The sequence below is a fragment of the Ylistrum balloti genome, unplaced genomic scaffold (genome assembly GCF_031769215.1).
Source record: "Ylistrum balloti isolate Yb309-2 unplaced genomic scaffold, AGI_CSIRO_Ybal_v1 Utg369938, whole genome shotgun sequence".
NCBI classification, from domain to species: Eukaryota; Metazoa; Mollusca; class Bivalvia; order Pectinida; family Pectinidae; genus Ylistrum; species Ylistrum balloti.
In genome coordinates, this window is record NW_026782047.1 from 619,090 (window position 1) to 636,672 (window position 17,583).

A 17,583-nucleotide genomic window follows, 5' to 3' on the forward strand; every position below is an offset into this window, starting at 1 on the left:
TTTCTTCAACAACAAGGGCAGGAGTGAAACAAAACAAGGAGTCAAAATGGTCCATACTGAAAGAATCAATCACGCATAGTCATACTGGAACACCATTGGCTGCCCAGTATTTGACGTCATTTCCGTTCACCATTCCATCAGATGCCGATAAGGATGGCTTCAAACATAACCGCGTGGTGGCACTGGCAGACGATACAATTGTCGTGCTGGACCGGAACAACGAGAAATTAAAACTTTTCAGTCCTGATTACAAGTTTCTACATCATGTGAGAACGCCGAGTCGCGGGCCCCTCGGCGTAGACTATGCTAATGGTCTGACCGTAATCGACAAATGTACTGTTGCGGTGTCATTTGGAGGGTTTTACAACTTCATAAACTTGTACAGTGTGAAGGACGGCAAACTGGAGCTGACGTCAACAACGAAACGTAAGGACAAGAGCGGTGACCTTCTGGACATCACATACCTAAACAACAGTTTCGTTTGTCTGGTATCACACTACAGTGAATTCATACGTAGTATTGAGTTGCTGGATACTGAAAGTCACAGGAGGGTTATTGTGAAAGAAAAGGGTCTTTTCTCCATATACACAGATATCGTAGCTGGGGAATGCAACTGTTTCTTTGTCTCTTATACGTATCCTCACAAAATCCGATGTTTTTCTTTCGAGGGAACGCAAATATGGAACGTACCCGCACCAACGGGGGCAGCGGGTTTGGCGCTTGCACAGGAGCAGCTTTGCATTGTTTTAGAAAATGGTATCTTACGAAGTGCTACCACACGCGGTCAGGTTTGTAGTGACTATGATCTCCAACTGCCGTTTACCCCTCACTGTTTGTGTTACCAACGGCAGGCGAGGAGGCTTGTTATGACATATTGCCCACTCTATGGACGTATCCGGGTATTTTCATTGTGTTAAATGCGGATGCCAAGACCATCCCTATATTCTAAATTTAGATAAAAATAAATGCATGTTCAATCACACCGTGGCATATCGTCAAGCCGAATATCTAAGGTGGCCGTAAGGACGTTATATCTGCTTCAATAACTCCTCTATCCCAAATGCATTTGTCTTATTTAATCCAAATTATGCCGGAAATCTACCATGCAAAAGTGTTTTTTTTTTATTTCACAAGATGTGCAATCAGATCGCACTTTCTCCGTATGCACTTAAACAATTCTTGTTGTCGCTATTTCTTGAGAAGGTCCTCATGCATGGGTTACTCTCAAAATCCATATGTAGTCTTCTCTTTAGTCCATGGTTATACATACACTTTCCGTTTTTTGGTCTGATCACAAAAACAAAACGGCCGACAGTCGACCATCTTTGAATTTGAAAGGGATATGTCATCGCTCTTGCTCTTGAGAAGTACTCTATGTATCATTTTCAATTATTTATGGTTTGCTATCGCTTGTGTTCTCTCTCTCTCTCTCTCTCTCTCTCTCTCTCTCTCTCTCTCTCTCTCTCTCTCTCTCTCTCTCTCTCTCTCAAATTCCTTATAAAGGTTTCCTTCGATCTTTAGATGTTGATTTTGTGACTGATCAGCAAAACAAAAAGGCCAACAAGTGACCATCTTGAAATTGACAGTAAAAGATTATTACCACCATCTTGAAATTGACAGTAAAAGATTATTACCACTCTTCCTTAAAAGGAATTTTCATATTTCATGTAATAAAAAGCAAAATTGGAGAAAAGAAAGTATGGTACAATATTCATCTTTTAAGGAACAAATAAATATTAAACAATGATAGACGCAAAGATCTCTCTGGGATCTCTTGTAGAGTGAGGAATTGAATCAGTATGTTATAGTAGAAATTTACTATTAAATTTGTCATTCAATATCTCTTACTTTCAACAAATTTCTTCCAAGTTGTTTGTTAATAATGTGAAGCTATCGAGTCATGAGGTACATTACATTTAGAATAATGGTGTGGATTACGTTGACGAATTAAGTATGATATGGTGAACTTTTAATATTCGAAATAGTATAATGTTGGTCTAAAAGAAATGCACGTTTTCGGTTTTCATCATAACATACTTACTAATAGGTTGATAATGAGTATTATTGAGTTTTATTTCGGTAGCGTTTTTTTAGTAGTCTCTTAGAACCATATAAAAATTAAAATTTGTTCTAGGTCGGCCAAGACCAACGTCTGTGAGGTTATGAAATAACAGTGATAATATATAATTTATCAGTGATATTAAATGGTTTCCTCTTATCATCATATATCGTATTGTCACGGTATTGATATTTTACACGTGTGAAGAAAAATTAATTTATTTCGATATATTCTTTCATGCGATTGATACATGATACATTTAAATTACATTCACACAGTATCAAATATTTTCCACTCAGTTATGTCATACTTTTAATAAACTAGTTTGATACTCTGCACTGTATTTGCTTTGTCTCGGTTTGGTTGTGTTTAACGTCCTAACACCTCTGGTCGTTTAAGTACGTATGTTCTATGTGTGTTCGGCTGCGACATGTTGGTGTTCGCCTCTGTGTAATAGTATGGACCTTTATACTACTACCATACGTAAGCATACTGTTAAAAAGCCCCCAGCAAGACTAATCACACAGCCATATCATACTGTTAAAGGCCCCCAGCAAGTCTCATCACACAGCCATATCATAATGTTAAAGGCCACCAGCAAGACTAATCACACAGCCATATCATACTGTTAAAGGCCCCCAGCAAGACTCATCACACAGCCATATCATACTGTTAAAGGCCCCCAGCAAGACTAATCACACAGCCATATCATACTGTTAAAGGCCCCCAGCAAGTCTCATCACACAGCCATATCATAATGTTAAAAGCCCCCAGCAAGACTAATCACACAGCCATATCATACTGTTAAAGGCCCCCAGCAAGACTAATCACACAGCCATATCATACTGTTAAAGGCCCCCAGCAAGTCTCATCACACAGCCATATCATAATGTTAAAAGCCCCCAGCAAGACTAATCACACAGCCATATCATACTGTTAAAGGCCCCCAGCAAGACTCATCATACAGCCATATCATAATGTTAAAGGCCCCCAGCAAGACTAATCACACAGCCATATCATACTGTTAAAGGACCCCAGCAAGACTCATCACACAGCCATATCATACTGTTAAGGGACCCAGCACTCATCACACAGCCATATCATACTGTTAAAGGCCCCCAGAAAGACTCATCACACAGCCACATCATACTGCCTACAGGAAAACTAGCTGGTACACCACCAGAAGACAGGCGTTAAGCAGGAAGTAGTAACTACCTCACAAGGGCGAACGTTTAACTAAATGTCAATAGTGAGACAACGTCAAGGGAGACATTGGGGAAAATCTCTGATTCAGAAAGAAGAGAAAAAATCCCTAATTTGGTCGCCTCTATTGATAATTCATTGAGAACAGCAGGTTCAATTCATCTGTTCCGAAGGAACGATGAATTATTGCGCGGCGTCTATCGTTTGTAAACTTTGTCTTAAAGAGTAGGCATGACCAAATTTGGTTTAAAGCTTATACTTTCTAAAAGAAAATATTTCATTTCACTATGGACTTTTAGACTAAACTGGGACAGGAATCAATTTTTTTCATAATGGGCCCACCCCTCCCGTCCCCGGGGGCCGACAACCACCGTTATACAAAAGAAGGATTCATCAGAAGAGGATTTTAAAGGATGTTTATAAATTTCCCCAATTGGGCCCCACCCCTCAGGCTCCATGCCAGTCACGACGATGCATTAATACAAAATTTCATCATTGTTCCCTCAAGGATGCTTCTGACCAAATTTGATCAAAGTCTGCCCAGTTGTTCATGACAAGTAGCAACTGGAAGGAAAAGTTGACTGATGGACGCTGCAGTATGCCGTAAGCTCTCTTGGTCCTTAAGTCTAGGTGAGCTGGTCTTCTCAGGAGTTGGAAAAGAAATCGTACACAAGCTAATTTGAAAAGTGGTTAAGGCCCACCTTTGACCTTCACCAATAACCACCAAAAATAATAAGGTGTAGGATATGATATTATGTTATAATGTGAAAATAAACTTAATTGTCAAGAATCGGAAATTGTACACAAACTTGCATATTGGAAAAATGATCAAGGTTGAATTTAACCATTACAATAAACAGATGACCAAAATTTCATCAGTTGTGAAACATGAAGGTGTTACGTTGTGGTGTGAATATGAGCTACATACCCAAGAGTTCGCGATATATTGTGTACAAGAGCTTTATAGACATGTGCACATAAAGTGATTACTATACATCGATGTACCCACTTCCCAAATTCGGTAGTCATGATAATAACGCCAATCTTATTAATGACTAGGATAATTCCAAAGTAGTCGATACAAAAAACAGTTCTACATAAAATACGCCGCAGTGGGACGATGCCACACAGCGACAATGGAACTCATAGACTTTCGCACATCTATGGCCAGATTTTCAACAAGAGGCCCATGGGCATTAACTCTCGTCTGACTATAAAGATCGATATGTGAAAGAAAAAAAATTCTACAAACTTGAAAATCATATTCCTTATACATGCTACTACACGAATATTGCGACTCTAGATCTATAGCTTGTTGAAAAAAGGAATTTCAGTATCTCCATTTATTTGGCCCTAGAACCTTGAATAAATGTGATAGCTCTTCAAATTATATCAACAGTTTGGATCTTTCTATCGAGAAGTCATTAAAAAGGGACAAGACCAATCACATGAACAAAATTGGTAACCCTTCATCCAAGCATACATCAGACTTCATATCTGCACTGAAGGGATTTTGCTTACATATTTGACCCCTGTGACCTTGAATTATGCTCAAGGTTATTCATTTTCACATAGTGCTTTATCCCTGCATGCTACAAGCCCAATGACAGCACCTTAGGCATTCTGGTTATCAAGATTAGGTCGTTTAAAGATAATGGTGAATAAACGGAGTAGCCCTCCAAACCAGTATGCCACAGGCCCAATATCGGCACCATGGGCCTTCTGGTTATTAAGAAATCGTTCACAAATTACAACACATTTGACCCGTGTGACCTTGAAAGTGGGTCAGGTCATTCATTTTAACAAACTTGACAGTTCTTCATCCCATCTTGCAGCAGGCCAAACAAAAGAACCTGTGACTTTTGGTTACTGAGGAGTCATTTGAATGGAATCTTTACACAGGGCGGACAGTGCATGACGATAAATCACTAAAGCTATATATAGGACATCCTGACCCTTCAGGTCAGATGACCTAACAATGCATACCAAAATACCGAATCCCCTTCCATGGGAATGTACATAGTTACCAATGCACGCATGGCACATCACCAATTCAAACTATTTTCAATGCAATCGCCATCTAGTCACACTACTTTTCACTTTAGTATATGTAAGACAATAGTACAGCTAAAAAGTCTGTAATTACCACTCATACATGTTACATCTCAGTACAAATGGTCACTTGTCTGATGAAATTGGCAGTGGTGTCATCTAACATAATGTGATTTAAGAATTCTAGTCATTAGATGTTACAAACCCTAAAGGAAATGTTCAAAGATTTTTTGACATACATCTCTGTCAGGAGTAATTTAAAAACAGAAAATAAAAACAAAAACATTTCATTTTTTTTTTGAAAAATAGTAATTTATTATCCTTCCCTTTGTCACCATAGACAAGGTTAACTATGTGAGAACATCTTTCTCACACTTCACATATACTCTCATGTATTCTCACACTCGCCCTCATTTTCAGTTCTCAAGGAAACTATTCTCACCATATTCACATGTCCAAAGTGCTCCATATCAAATGTTGAAAGACAATTCTCAGCAAATACTGATGTTCTAAATGTACAAAATACTCACGATTCAATCACATGGGAAACAGGTTAAAACAGCAACTCATAAAAACACATGTTAAAAAAACAAATTACAGATTTTACTACAAACAATAAAACAGGAATGGAACAAAACTATGCTGGAAAGTTTTGTTAAATTAAGAAATATTATTTTCTACGAAAAGAAAACGAATGTCCCTTTTCCATAACAAAGCAATAAAATTTCACCATGTCCCAATCCTCCTATATATTTAATGCCAGGATTTCACATGCATGGAATTTTTCACAAAAAAGATTTGGCATCGACGTGTAACGATGTATTTCTCGAGTGACATCAAATGAAAAATCATAGCACAATTTTTGGAGTTATATACAATCCATAGCCTCTAGCTACAGTCTTCCTGTCAGGTCTTAAAACTCCCTTGTATACCAAGTGTATCTTTTTCTAAAATATCTGTCGACCATTAAAACATGTTTTATTTTCATTATTTTTTAAAACTTAATTTTTAATAGGTAGGGCATTAAAATGAAACTAAGGAAATACAAAACATACGATTGAAATGCTTCTCAAAAAAAACAAAAACTTTGCTGAATAGCTCAAGCTTTATGATCCTTTTACTGTTTATTTGACCAAAATGTTGGGACGGATGAGTCACAACCAATATATTCAGTAGTCAAGGTAAAAATCATTAATTTCCGTCATCGATGATACACTGACAGAGAGTAAATATCAACAATCTGTTGTAGGAAAAAGAAAATGATGGAAAAGTGACTGTTTAATAGAATAGGTAGAATAAGGGCAGACAACTTTGAATTCTATTACATAAAATAACACAAAATGAAATCTACAAGTCACCTGAAACGAACTAAGAGCAAAACAGAACAATATGTGCAGTCACACTACCAAATGGTCTCATCAAAGCCACTGATGTAAAAGTAATTTTAATTGAAAAATATGTCTTCTAATAAATAGCATATATCCTTCAAATAGGACAATGCCACTTAGTTTGTTCAGAAAACTACTAGAAACCTGTGAAACTGAGAAAAATATAAATATTGCTTGTATTGCTTACAGAAGTTGTATTCAAATACTTATCATTAAGACATGCATATTCATGAATTACTTGGAAAGTTACAATACCAGTTAACAATTCATGCTTGGGGGGGGGGGGGGGGGGGGGAATGACAAAAAAAAAAACCAACTGACACAGTTGTCCAAAATACAAATGTGAATTTAGATTTCATATAGCACAAAAATTTACCAGATACTGTTTTGGCATAATTTCAGGATACCTTACAGAAAAGTTCAAACTAAAACAAGAGTCACAGCCAATTGTCTTGAAATGTAATTATAAAATCAACTGGGAAATGTTGAGTTGGATTTTCAAAAATTAAAACTTAAAAATTTTAAGACTTCTTTCATAACTGCAATGACAATGACTTTGAGTTTGATTGGTATTAGACGTGCACAAAAAACTTCACACAAAACACATCACACAGGAATTACAATATCACACAGGATAGAATATTCAGGGCAAAACACACAAGACAGGATAGAAAAAACTGGGCAAAAGACAATGGTTTCTGACAGGATGTGACAGAATGTGGCACACAGATTGTATGTTAAACAGAACATACAGGACAAAACACACATGTGGCAAGCAAGAACACAAGGGATGTGGCACACAGGATGTGGCACATACAACATAGTGGGGCAATCATACATCACATAAAAACAACCATGCATTTGCATCTTGTTGAGCACTTAATAAAAGATACAGAAACACCTCCACACAGGGACATCAACCTTACATACATATTTATAATGAATGAAACTTGACTAGACAGTTTTCAAAGTGATTTTAACATGAAACCAAGTTGCTCTCATCAATTTCAATTTACATCATTAAGATTGTAAGTGTGATTATTTTCACCTATTAATTTACCAAAGATTTTCAAATCATTTTAAAAGGAATTCCATATAAGTATTTCATGATTCTGAAACAGGTTTATCACAACAGAAGTACAGTTCTAGTAAACACTGCATAGCAGACAACTAGCAAGCGACTGAAAAACATGGAGATGTATGTTACAATGGATTTCAGAGAAACAGGTCCAATACACACTGGTTATAATCAAATCTTCCTAAAGTTTCTTCTTTTTCCACAAAATTTGAAAGGACTAAACAAGAAGCTCTTGCTATTGTGTATACTATCTTTCCTATAATAAAACCACCGAAATTATATATTTTAGAAAATTGACAGATTTTGGCATGTGTGAAACAGAAAACTTCTCAATTCACTTCTTGATCAAATACATGTAATATTGGACTATAATTTTACATGCTGACCTTGAAAAATCATTCATTTTATTATAATACACAACTTTTGGATTACATTTTGCCCTTAAAAATTCATGTGTTTTATATCTTTACAATTCATCATTTAGCAAATTTAAAAAATGCATAATCCTATTCTTATTCCACAACCGTGCAACTGTTGTGTTTTAAAACCAAAAAAATATATCAGACTTAATGACAAAGAAAAGACTTCTCTTATAAAGGAATAAACACACTTCCCTTGAAATCTTAAAGAAACAGCACGTTAGGAAAATCATGACAGCTATTTAAAGATAAAAGACTAACTTCAATAAAACATGAACAGATTTCATGATTTTTAAAAAATATTATAACATTCAAATAATTTTCTAAACAGAAATTTATTCGTCTAAAAATGGGATAATATTCCATATCATAGCATTCTCCAAACAAGTGTATTTTAAAAGTAGTATATAAAAAAAAAATTAACATTAATTAAAACACCTGTATCCAGCATTATCTTTCCCTTCTTAATCAGTCAAAGTTACATTTCAGAATATCACAATCATCTAGGAATGAGACAGGGATTTTTAACTCGACTACAATATAAATATCTCAAGTGTAGTTTTCTAGATAGGTGGTGCAAGAGCAATAGAATTTCCCCCTAGAAAAACTGTTCATTGTAACAAGAGTGTGTTGCACTTATCAACAACAATTACATAAGGACTTGGGCCAGCATTACGCTCATCAATTTAAATAATTTCCTATCTTAAATTCTCTCTCTCAATTTTTTGTTTTTCTTTTTTCCTAAACAATTTCTCATAATTAGGAAAAAATCTTTATTTCTGAAGTGAGGATTGAAAATGATCATCTTACATGTAAACTCTGTTATGAATAACAAATGTTCAGGAAAAGTTGCTTCCATATTATATAAAGAACTGTCGAACAGCTTAAGATTTGATGTAAACAAAAAAATAAAATCACTTATTCAAAATGCCAAAATGCAAGTATCACAAGTTTCGTCAATCTCAAGAAAACTGCAATGAATTTTCCAAAATCAAACCAGTTTTTAACCTAAATGTGTGCATCATTTATTAAGCATTCTTTTGAAATCTGATTCTAAATCTAAACTATTTGAAATAACAGCTCACTGGAAAAGTCAAATACGAGAAAATGCTTCAAAACCAATCCTCCGAATAACTACAAAATATCTGTAAATCATAATCTGTGAATATGAACTGTGACATATTTCATTCCTCAGTATGTCAAAAAAAATCTGTAAACCTGACTCATTCAATTTTCTTATTCATAATATTTGATTCCTTTTCTTTTTCCCGAAAAACAGAAATGTAATTTGAACACGTGGACCAATCAATCCGATGAGGTCAACACAAAATTGATATATACATGATTAATTTATACAAGATAGATTTGGAATCCCCTTGGACAGGCGAGTTGCATACAAAAACGCACACACGCGGACACACACAATAACACTGTACAGGATTTTAGCTAAGAGAACTGGCACTCGCTAAAACTTTTCACACATGCACTCCAACCAAAACAATAACACACCATACAGCAAACACTTTGTACATTCAGCAGTCTTGTGCGACATTCAGAAGTTAGTTGGATGGTTTGTGCAGGTGTGGATGCTAAGATAATTTGCATCAGATTTTCAAAGCCACAGGACAAAGAACTATCACAGAATTATTAAGACCTGGATTGAAATCTAGTGAATCTTTTTAATTTTGCCTGCAAATATAAAAATAATGTGATGCAATTTGTAAATGGTGAGTTTTAATTTTGCGACAAATAAATTGATTTTTTGTTTTTACTTTTAGATATTTCAAGACTGTCATTGAAAAAACTGCAAATATTAGTAACAAGTTGTTTCACCAATATCTCAAAAGAAATAAAACATTTGCTGTTTTCAACATCTGAAGGACGACAAAGAATTGGAGACCATTTTCAAAGTTTCAATCAATTTCCAACTGTATTTTACACAGTTGAAAATATATCCTCTAACGAGACTCATTACAGGATTATGGAATGACAGAATTTGCTTTTCCAGCAAAAGATTTCAGAAAACACATGGCTAAAGTTGTGCAGAGAAGACAAAAAATGTGTGCAAAGTTGGCAATCTGCTTCTGAACAAACCATCCTGGATATAACTAACTCCTGACAGAATTGGTACAACTTGTACAACAAGACTTGTTGTAGTCAAATTCTTCATTGATATTAACCATATCTTATTTTCGCAAGTGCAAGTATGTGTATATATATGTATAGCAGTTTCTCCTTCATGACTAAAACTCCTATTACACGTAAACCTCATGCATACCTTAGAGTTCTCAACTCTGCTCTCTTTCCACAATGTGTGTAAAACACAAATTTTAAATAAGAATATGGCTAGAAATTCTCTCAAGACAGATTGTGTAGAGCAAATGTCAGCTTTTCTCTGGACAAAGAACATGGATATAAGCTGTATTCAGAAAACAGCTATGTGTAGGTATTCAGGCAGTAGAATTTGAACTTGTCAAATTATCTTGTTAATTCATTGCCAAGATATTAAAAATCAAATTTCCTGTATTTTTAAATACAAAAAAAAAAAAAGGATGAAACCCTACATGCAATTTTTTGAAATTTCTGTTTTTCAAAAACAAACCTTTTCCTTCGAGAAAAAATGTTTTAACAATAAAACAGGCAATACACTTTGTCCTGACCAATCAACAACCACATTTAACATGCATAACTCCCATTTAATTCTGTTATCTATACATACGTTGACCTTAGGTCTAATGCAGTTTGTGAGATCAGTGTTTTTAATGAACAATAGTTCTATCAAATTTTTTAAAATTTTTAATCTCTCTTTTTCTGTCAGAGCTAAAAAAAATGTCATCCATGTTTTTAGAACTCTGTTTAATTATCTGGTTTTGTTTTTGTTTTTTTGTTCTTTGTTTTCTTTTTGCACTGGCAATTCCCTACCAACACAACTAGTCTTGAGAAGAGATCTGACCATATTCTGTTATGCTAAATGCTGAATGCATGACCATGATTCCACAGGTTATTTCACAGCCAACGGATGACACCAATGTAGTTATTTTTATAACATAAATATCATGCCATCTTATTGAATAAAAAAAGTTGGCAACAAACAATGGTGGGAGCAACTCCACCAATCTAATGCAGTTCTTCACACAAGCTCTGTTAAGACGAGGAACTATCACCAAGTCAGATGAATCTTGTGTAAGTGAGGTCTGCCGGAGGCTCCCTTGGGACCTGGCATTGCGCCTGCCTGTCTGTCTGCCCTATATCCAGACAACTTTGCGACGGTAACATGACTACATGGGGCAAGCCCCATACACAGTCGTCCAGGCTTGGCCAGCACATGGAATTGTTGTGGGAGGTTATCTCCCTTGGGTCAATGTTCAACACACTGTTGTCATGTTCTGTCCCCAAATGTAAAGCTGGATGGTTGGTTGAGCGACAATGACGCCTGTACAACACTATTGGATCCGGACCCCAAACCACTATCACCTGAATGTCTGAAATGTTAAAACATTTATCAATATTAAGGAGTTGCCCATGTAATAGTGGTTTTAAACTACTATGGGCATCAGATTTGGTGTCAGAGGATTATGAATATATATACTATTAAGTTATATTTCTGAGTTCTATGTTAGATATTGTCTGAACTATCAGGCACTCAAAACATTATAGAGCATCCTTAAATGACAAGTGCAATCAATGATTGCTAAGCTCAGCAGCAGTAGCCACTTAAAACTGCTTAATCATTATGCCAAATGGGAGGATGTGTAAACATATAGACGCTAAAGCCTTTCATAGGAGAAAAGCAAATCTGAAACCAGAAACTTCTACAGTTAAGCTTTTCCAGTAACAATTCACATACTCAAACAATCAGGCTCTCTTAACTGAGAAACCATTTTAACAGTAACTACTAAAGACCACAACATTCATCAACATAACACTGGATTTGCAGTAGTTAAGTAAAGATGTAAGTCATAATCTTCTGTTTTTCTGCTCGATGCTACATGACTACCTACAAACGTTTTCTCATGTATATATATATACCCTTTGGATTTCAGTGGGGCAGGCCGCAGATAATCTTGGTGAGCCAACAGTAGAACATCTGGCCGATGTTCCTTTTTGTACTGCAAACACTGTCTGATGAAACTCTGCAAAATCAAACAAATCATTATTGTGAGGATTGCTTTGTAGTGGATCACTGTGGGGTTAACTTGTAGTGGATCATTGCAGGCTGTCAACCAAGTCTTCTAAAAAATATAGGAGGAATATAGGAATATTTTTTCAACAAATATAGGAGTTTTTTGTTTCATTCAAAGGCATTTATACTAACAATTCTTACCTTGGCTCACTACTTCTATATTAATCAATGATTAAAAACTACCTTAAAGCAACCATTCACTTCAACAGCACCACAATCCAGGCCGAGAACTGATGCATAGCTCATTAACATCATCATCATCACCTGAATGAACACCTAAAAGGCCAATATCCTGTTGTACTGCCTTGCAAGGTGCCCATACAGGTGATAAAGAGATGCACTAAATCATTTTCTGGTGGTTGGTGATGCTGTTAAAGACTTAAGAATTCTCTACCTTGTAAAATAAAGAAGCTAAAAGCAGTATCAAAGAAATATTTACAATCTCTACATTTATTGGCGACAAATTTCCTGAAAATATTGGAATATTTTTCAAAAATAGGAAAATATAGGAAATATAGGTCTTCTTTCATAATATAGGTTTTTGAACCAAAATATATGAAAATATAGGAATATAGGAATTGGTTGACAGCCTGTCATTGTGGGGTTGTTTTGCATTGGATCATTATGGGGTATTGTAATGTCTTTGTCAAAGTGATCTTTTTTTTTCGGTAATGAAAAAATTAAAGGGTTATTTTGCAATCTATTCATTGACATCTCTTTTTAGTGTAATGCGCTTTCAAATAAAGTTTTTGAAGTACATTACAAGTATCTTCTATGTTGAATGTAAGATATCAGATTTTTTATACGATTTTGTCCATGTCACTAGTAAATTTTGCTGCCGAGTGCTCACATAAATAAGTATAAATGCCCGACGGTGAAAAACAACTTCTCAAATCAAATAGAGAACTAGATACAGAATAAATTTAGCTAAATAGTTCATCATACAGTTCTTGAGACTTGGCACTTCTAGCCTAAACTGTTGATATCTAAGAGACAACTAAGGAAAATTCAAATTGGTTGAAATGAACGTCTACTACGAGATGGAGAGGTGCACTTGGCCAAAAATTCAACAATTTTCACAACATATAATATGGAATAATTTCAAGAAAACATGTTATTAAGTCCATCCTAAGCTACATATATCTGAATTGTTTTTTCTCCCTTGTAATAAAGGAGGTAAACAACCTACCTTAGCCTCATTACTAATCTGAGGTTTGGCTGGAAACTCCACCTCAGTAGCCTTCAGAATAGTGTTTTCTTCTAGTATGGCAGCTTGAGATAAATTGTGTCCAAATGGCTATAAAAATGGGAGAAAGATATATTTAAAATTGGTCCTGTCAACATTTCATTATGTATCTACAGACAAACAATGATCAGGTCCTGTCAACAGTTCATTACATGTCTAGAGATAAACAACAATCACCCTGCAAGCAATTTATCAGTATACACTGGTAATGAAAACATATTTTCTGAAACCACCACCAATAAATCTTAAAAGTACAGAAACAGTTGGAGGAAAGTGAATTTACCAGGGAGTGAGGCACCTAACATAAATGACCTGTGAATAGGGTGATCATCTTGAACAAGACAACCAGACAAAAATCAATATTTTTTACTTCTTAGTTTTTCATGTTTTAATACTGGTATTACTCTCATCTGCTGAAAGGTGGAAAGGCCTGGATGTAAAATCCTTTAAAATTATTTTTTAGACATTTAAAACAGCAGATGTTTTTAATTTCGAATGACATTTGAAAGAAACATAATTGTAAGAGGAAACATCCTTACCTTTTTGCCGTAAAGACATTGATAAAATATCACTCCTACTGACCAGACATCCACTTTGGAAGAAATTTTGGGCGGGTTGGAACCAACGACGAAGCATTCTGGGGGCAAGTACCTAAATCAAGCCATAGTACTATATAATCACTGGCTGGAATGAACTAGTGGATCTTACAGAATACAAAGTCAATCATGTACAGTAATGCTTATCAAAATGTCCGAAGTCTGGTAATGGGGCTTGAGGAAACACATTTCACCAGTGGTTTTTTTTTTTCAAAATTTGAGAAAAATTTGATGTTTAAATTTAATATATTCAGTCAGAAAATTGAAATAGTGCATTGATTTGACAAATAGATAATCCTACAATTGATAGACTTGTACCATCTATCATACATATGAAAGACTGGGTGGCGAGACATATTCTCTTAATCATTTGTTGTATCTGATTTTATTCTAGTTCCATACACTTGATGTATTCAATATGTGAGTAATAACTCAAAACAGAAAAAAAATTTATGTACCAGTACGTGCCGGCGCCTTGGGATGTTAGGTCCATGCCGTCTGGTGTCAGATTGTCGTCGTCCATCACTTTGCTGAGACCAAAATCCGTGATCTTGATCTCACCACTGACAGACCCACTACCAAGCAGTATGTTGCCTGAAATATCATCACCAGCTTAGTTAATCATTGTCTTGTCGTATCAAATATACTTGGGTCCTATTTTGAAGCTGTCATACAGTGCAACAAACTCTCTGAATTTTTGTGATTTAATGTAAAATTCTCCTCAAACTTAGCTAGGGGAAAAATGATTTGTGGGAGTGTAAGTCAATAATACTACAGCCCAAAATTGGATCCCTACATCCTTCACAGGGCATTGAAAGCAACACAAAGTAAAGAAATTCATAAATCCTAAATATAAAGCCTGCTTCTTTCGTTTGAATTCATGGAGAAAAAACTTTGATTCCGTCTAGCTCTTGAGTTGAAACAACTACTGTGAAGAGTTGACATTTTTTTAAAATCAATTTCATTTTCACACATCTAATTTTTCCCTTTTTTTCCATCTGCAAAAAGAGAGCAAAAATAGAAGCCATCAACATTAATTTCCTTTACGGTATATAAAAGGTGTTAAGTGTATTGTTTGGATGTATACATGATCTTATATAACGACCTGGTGTGGGTAAATAAGTAGAATCTGACACTATCCAGGGCTCTCAATCTGCCAGATTTGGGGCCGATATTTGGCCCCATTCCCAAGGCAAAATAGTATCTTTTTTTCCCAATTTAGACCCCAAGTTTTCCCAATTCTAAGGAAAACACAATTATTTTTCCCAATTCTAAGGCCCCCGGGCCCCAGTCCCAAAATGGGGTGTGAGAGCCCTGCTATCATTAACATAATTACCTGGTTTTAGGTCATAATGAATCACAGGTGGCTTTATCTCATTCAGGTAGCGTAGAGCACTAACGGTCTGGGAGATTATGGAACGTGCCTCCTTCTCCGGAATGGATTTGTTTTGCTTCAGGTAGAAGTCCAAATCGTTCCCTTCACAATACTCTAACACTGTACAAAATCTTGAAGGGAAAATAAACAAATTTTTCAAGTTGATAAAGAGTACAAGCCCCAGATTACCCCATACTAGTGCTCGAGGTTTTGTTTAGGGATTCCATCTTTTATTAATCAAGTTTTCATACATATTCTAGACAGGGACAACTGACACTTTTCTAAATTGTCCCAATGAGACTGGGAAAATTAAGATGCTGTAAGGAATGTCCTGTTACTCATTTGTTTTTGTTTTTTGTTTTTTATTTTGGGAGGTTTTTGTTTTTCTGTAGACAGAAATGACAAGAGTTTAATTTGCCAATTATTATTCTATACAGGGAACCTTTTACCGCAGTTTGATTTTTGTCTCTTTGTGCAATAGGACAAAAGACAAAAACTGGGTTATTGTTCTTTGAAACAGCTGAAATATATGTTTGACTGTTGGGCAAATCTAAAATGGGGCGAGAAATCAACATTTTTTGTAAGGGCATAAATCCTGCATGCAGTATCATCACAAGACATAAAATTTAACAAGTAGCAGCAGAACAGTACAAGTGTAAAAGTGGCGATCAGTAATGTATCGGGAATCGAAATTTTCATGACTTTTTATCACAGTGATATTTATCCTATATTGATATAAGAACTTTTTTCTTCTACGACATCGTAACACACATTTATAGAAGTACTTACGAATTATTGTCTATTGTCCATTAATATAGGAACTTGTTTTCTTGTACAATATTGTAACACACATTTATAGAAGTACTTACGAATTATTGTCTATTTCAAACACATTAATATAAGCACTTTATTCTTGTACAATATTGTAACACATATTTATATTAGTACTCTCTTAGAAGCATGTCTATTGTCCAAAAAAATAGGAACTTGTTTAAGTGGATAATATTGTAGCACATATTTATAAAAATAAACATAACGAATTATACTCTCTTGCCCATTAATATAAAATAAACATATTGTAACACATATTTATAGAACTCTCTTAAAGCATGTCTAAAAAAAATATAAGAACTTTTATTGTACAATATTGTAACACATATTTAAAAAAATAAACATAAGTGGATATTAAACTCTCATACAGTCGCACTATTCTGAAAAAAATAAACTTTTGTGGATATTATACTCTCTTAAAGCATGTCTGAAAAAAATAAACATAAGTGGATATTATACTCTCTTAAAGCATGTCTGAAAAAAATAAACATAAGTGGATATTATACTCTCTTAAAGCATGTCTGAAAAAAATAAACATAAGTGGATATTATACTCTCTTAAAGCATGTCTGAAAAAAATAAACATAAGTGGATATTATACTCTCTTAAAGCATGTCTGAAAAAAATAAACATAAGTGGATATTATACTCTCTTAAAGCATGTCTGAAAAAAATAAACATAAGTGGATATTATACTCTCTTAAAGCATGTCTGAAAAAAATAAACATAAGTGGATATTATACTCTCTTAAAGCATGTCTGAAAAAAAACCCATAAACATCAATTACACCAAATATCACAGAACACCTGAAAACAGAACCTTAAGATCAACTTTTCAAAACAAATCTGGGTTAAGTACTCTTTTCAGCAGAAAATGACATGAAGTGGGAAAAATTGTTAAACAGGATGTTTAACATAGCAATATTGCCTATTGGAAACTTATTAATTTCTGCAGCAACTATGTTGAATAGTGAGTATTACAACTGGTAAAAAAAGAATATAAACCATAGGCTTAGAAACTTACTTAATATAATTGGCTTTTTTGTCATCTTTCCACTCTCTGTTCAACTGATGGATCTTGCACGCAACATATCTCTGTTCTTTTAGGTCAAAACCCTACAAGGCAAATAGATGAAGATATCAACCTAAGAAAATT

The 17,583-nt window shown here is 34.8% G+C and overlaps 1 protein-coding gene across 1 annotated transcript in view; it reads right to left on the bottom strand.

Annotated features, from left to right (window-relative positions):
* Positions 1–8,428: 8,428 nt before the first annotated feature.
* LOC132547193 (serine/threonine-protein kinase tousled-like 2) overlaps positions 8,429–17,583 on the bottom strand; it is a 45,601-nt gene continuing 36,446 nt past the window's right edge. Inside the window, exons 13-21 of the mRNA XM_060210955.1 lie at positions 17,452–17,543; positions 16,807–16,857; positions 16,469–16,504; positions 15,561–15,730; positions 14,683–14,818; positions 14,168–14,279; positions 13,572–13,679; positions 12,229–12,332; positions 8,429–11,681 (exon numbers count right to left, since the gene is read on the bottom strand). Of these exons, the coding sequence (XP_060066938.1) occupies positions 11,579–11,681; positions 12,229–12,332; positions 13,572–13,679; positions 14,168–14,279; positions 14,683–14,818; positions 15,561–15,730; positions 16,469–16,504; positions 16,807–16,857; positions 17,452–17,543 (912 nt within the window). The 3' untranslated portion in view covers positions 8,429–11,578. The remainder of the gene's footprint in view (positions 11,682–12,228; positions 12,333–13,571; positions 13,680–14,167; positions 14,280–14,682; positions 14,819–15,560; positions 15,731–16,468; positions 16,505–16,806; positions 16,858–17,451; positions 17,544–17,583) is intronic.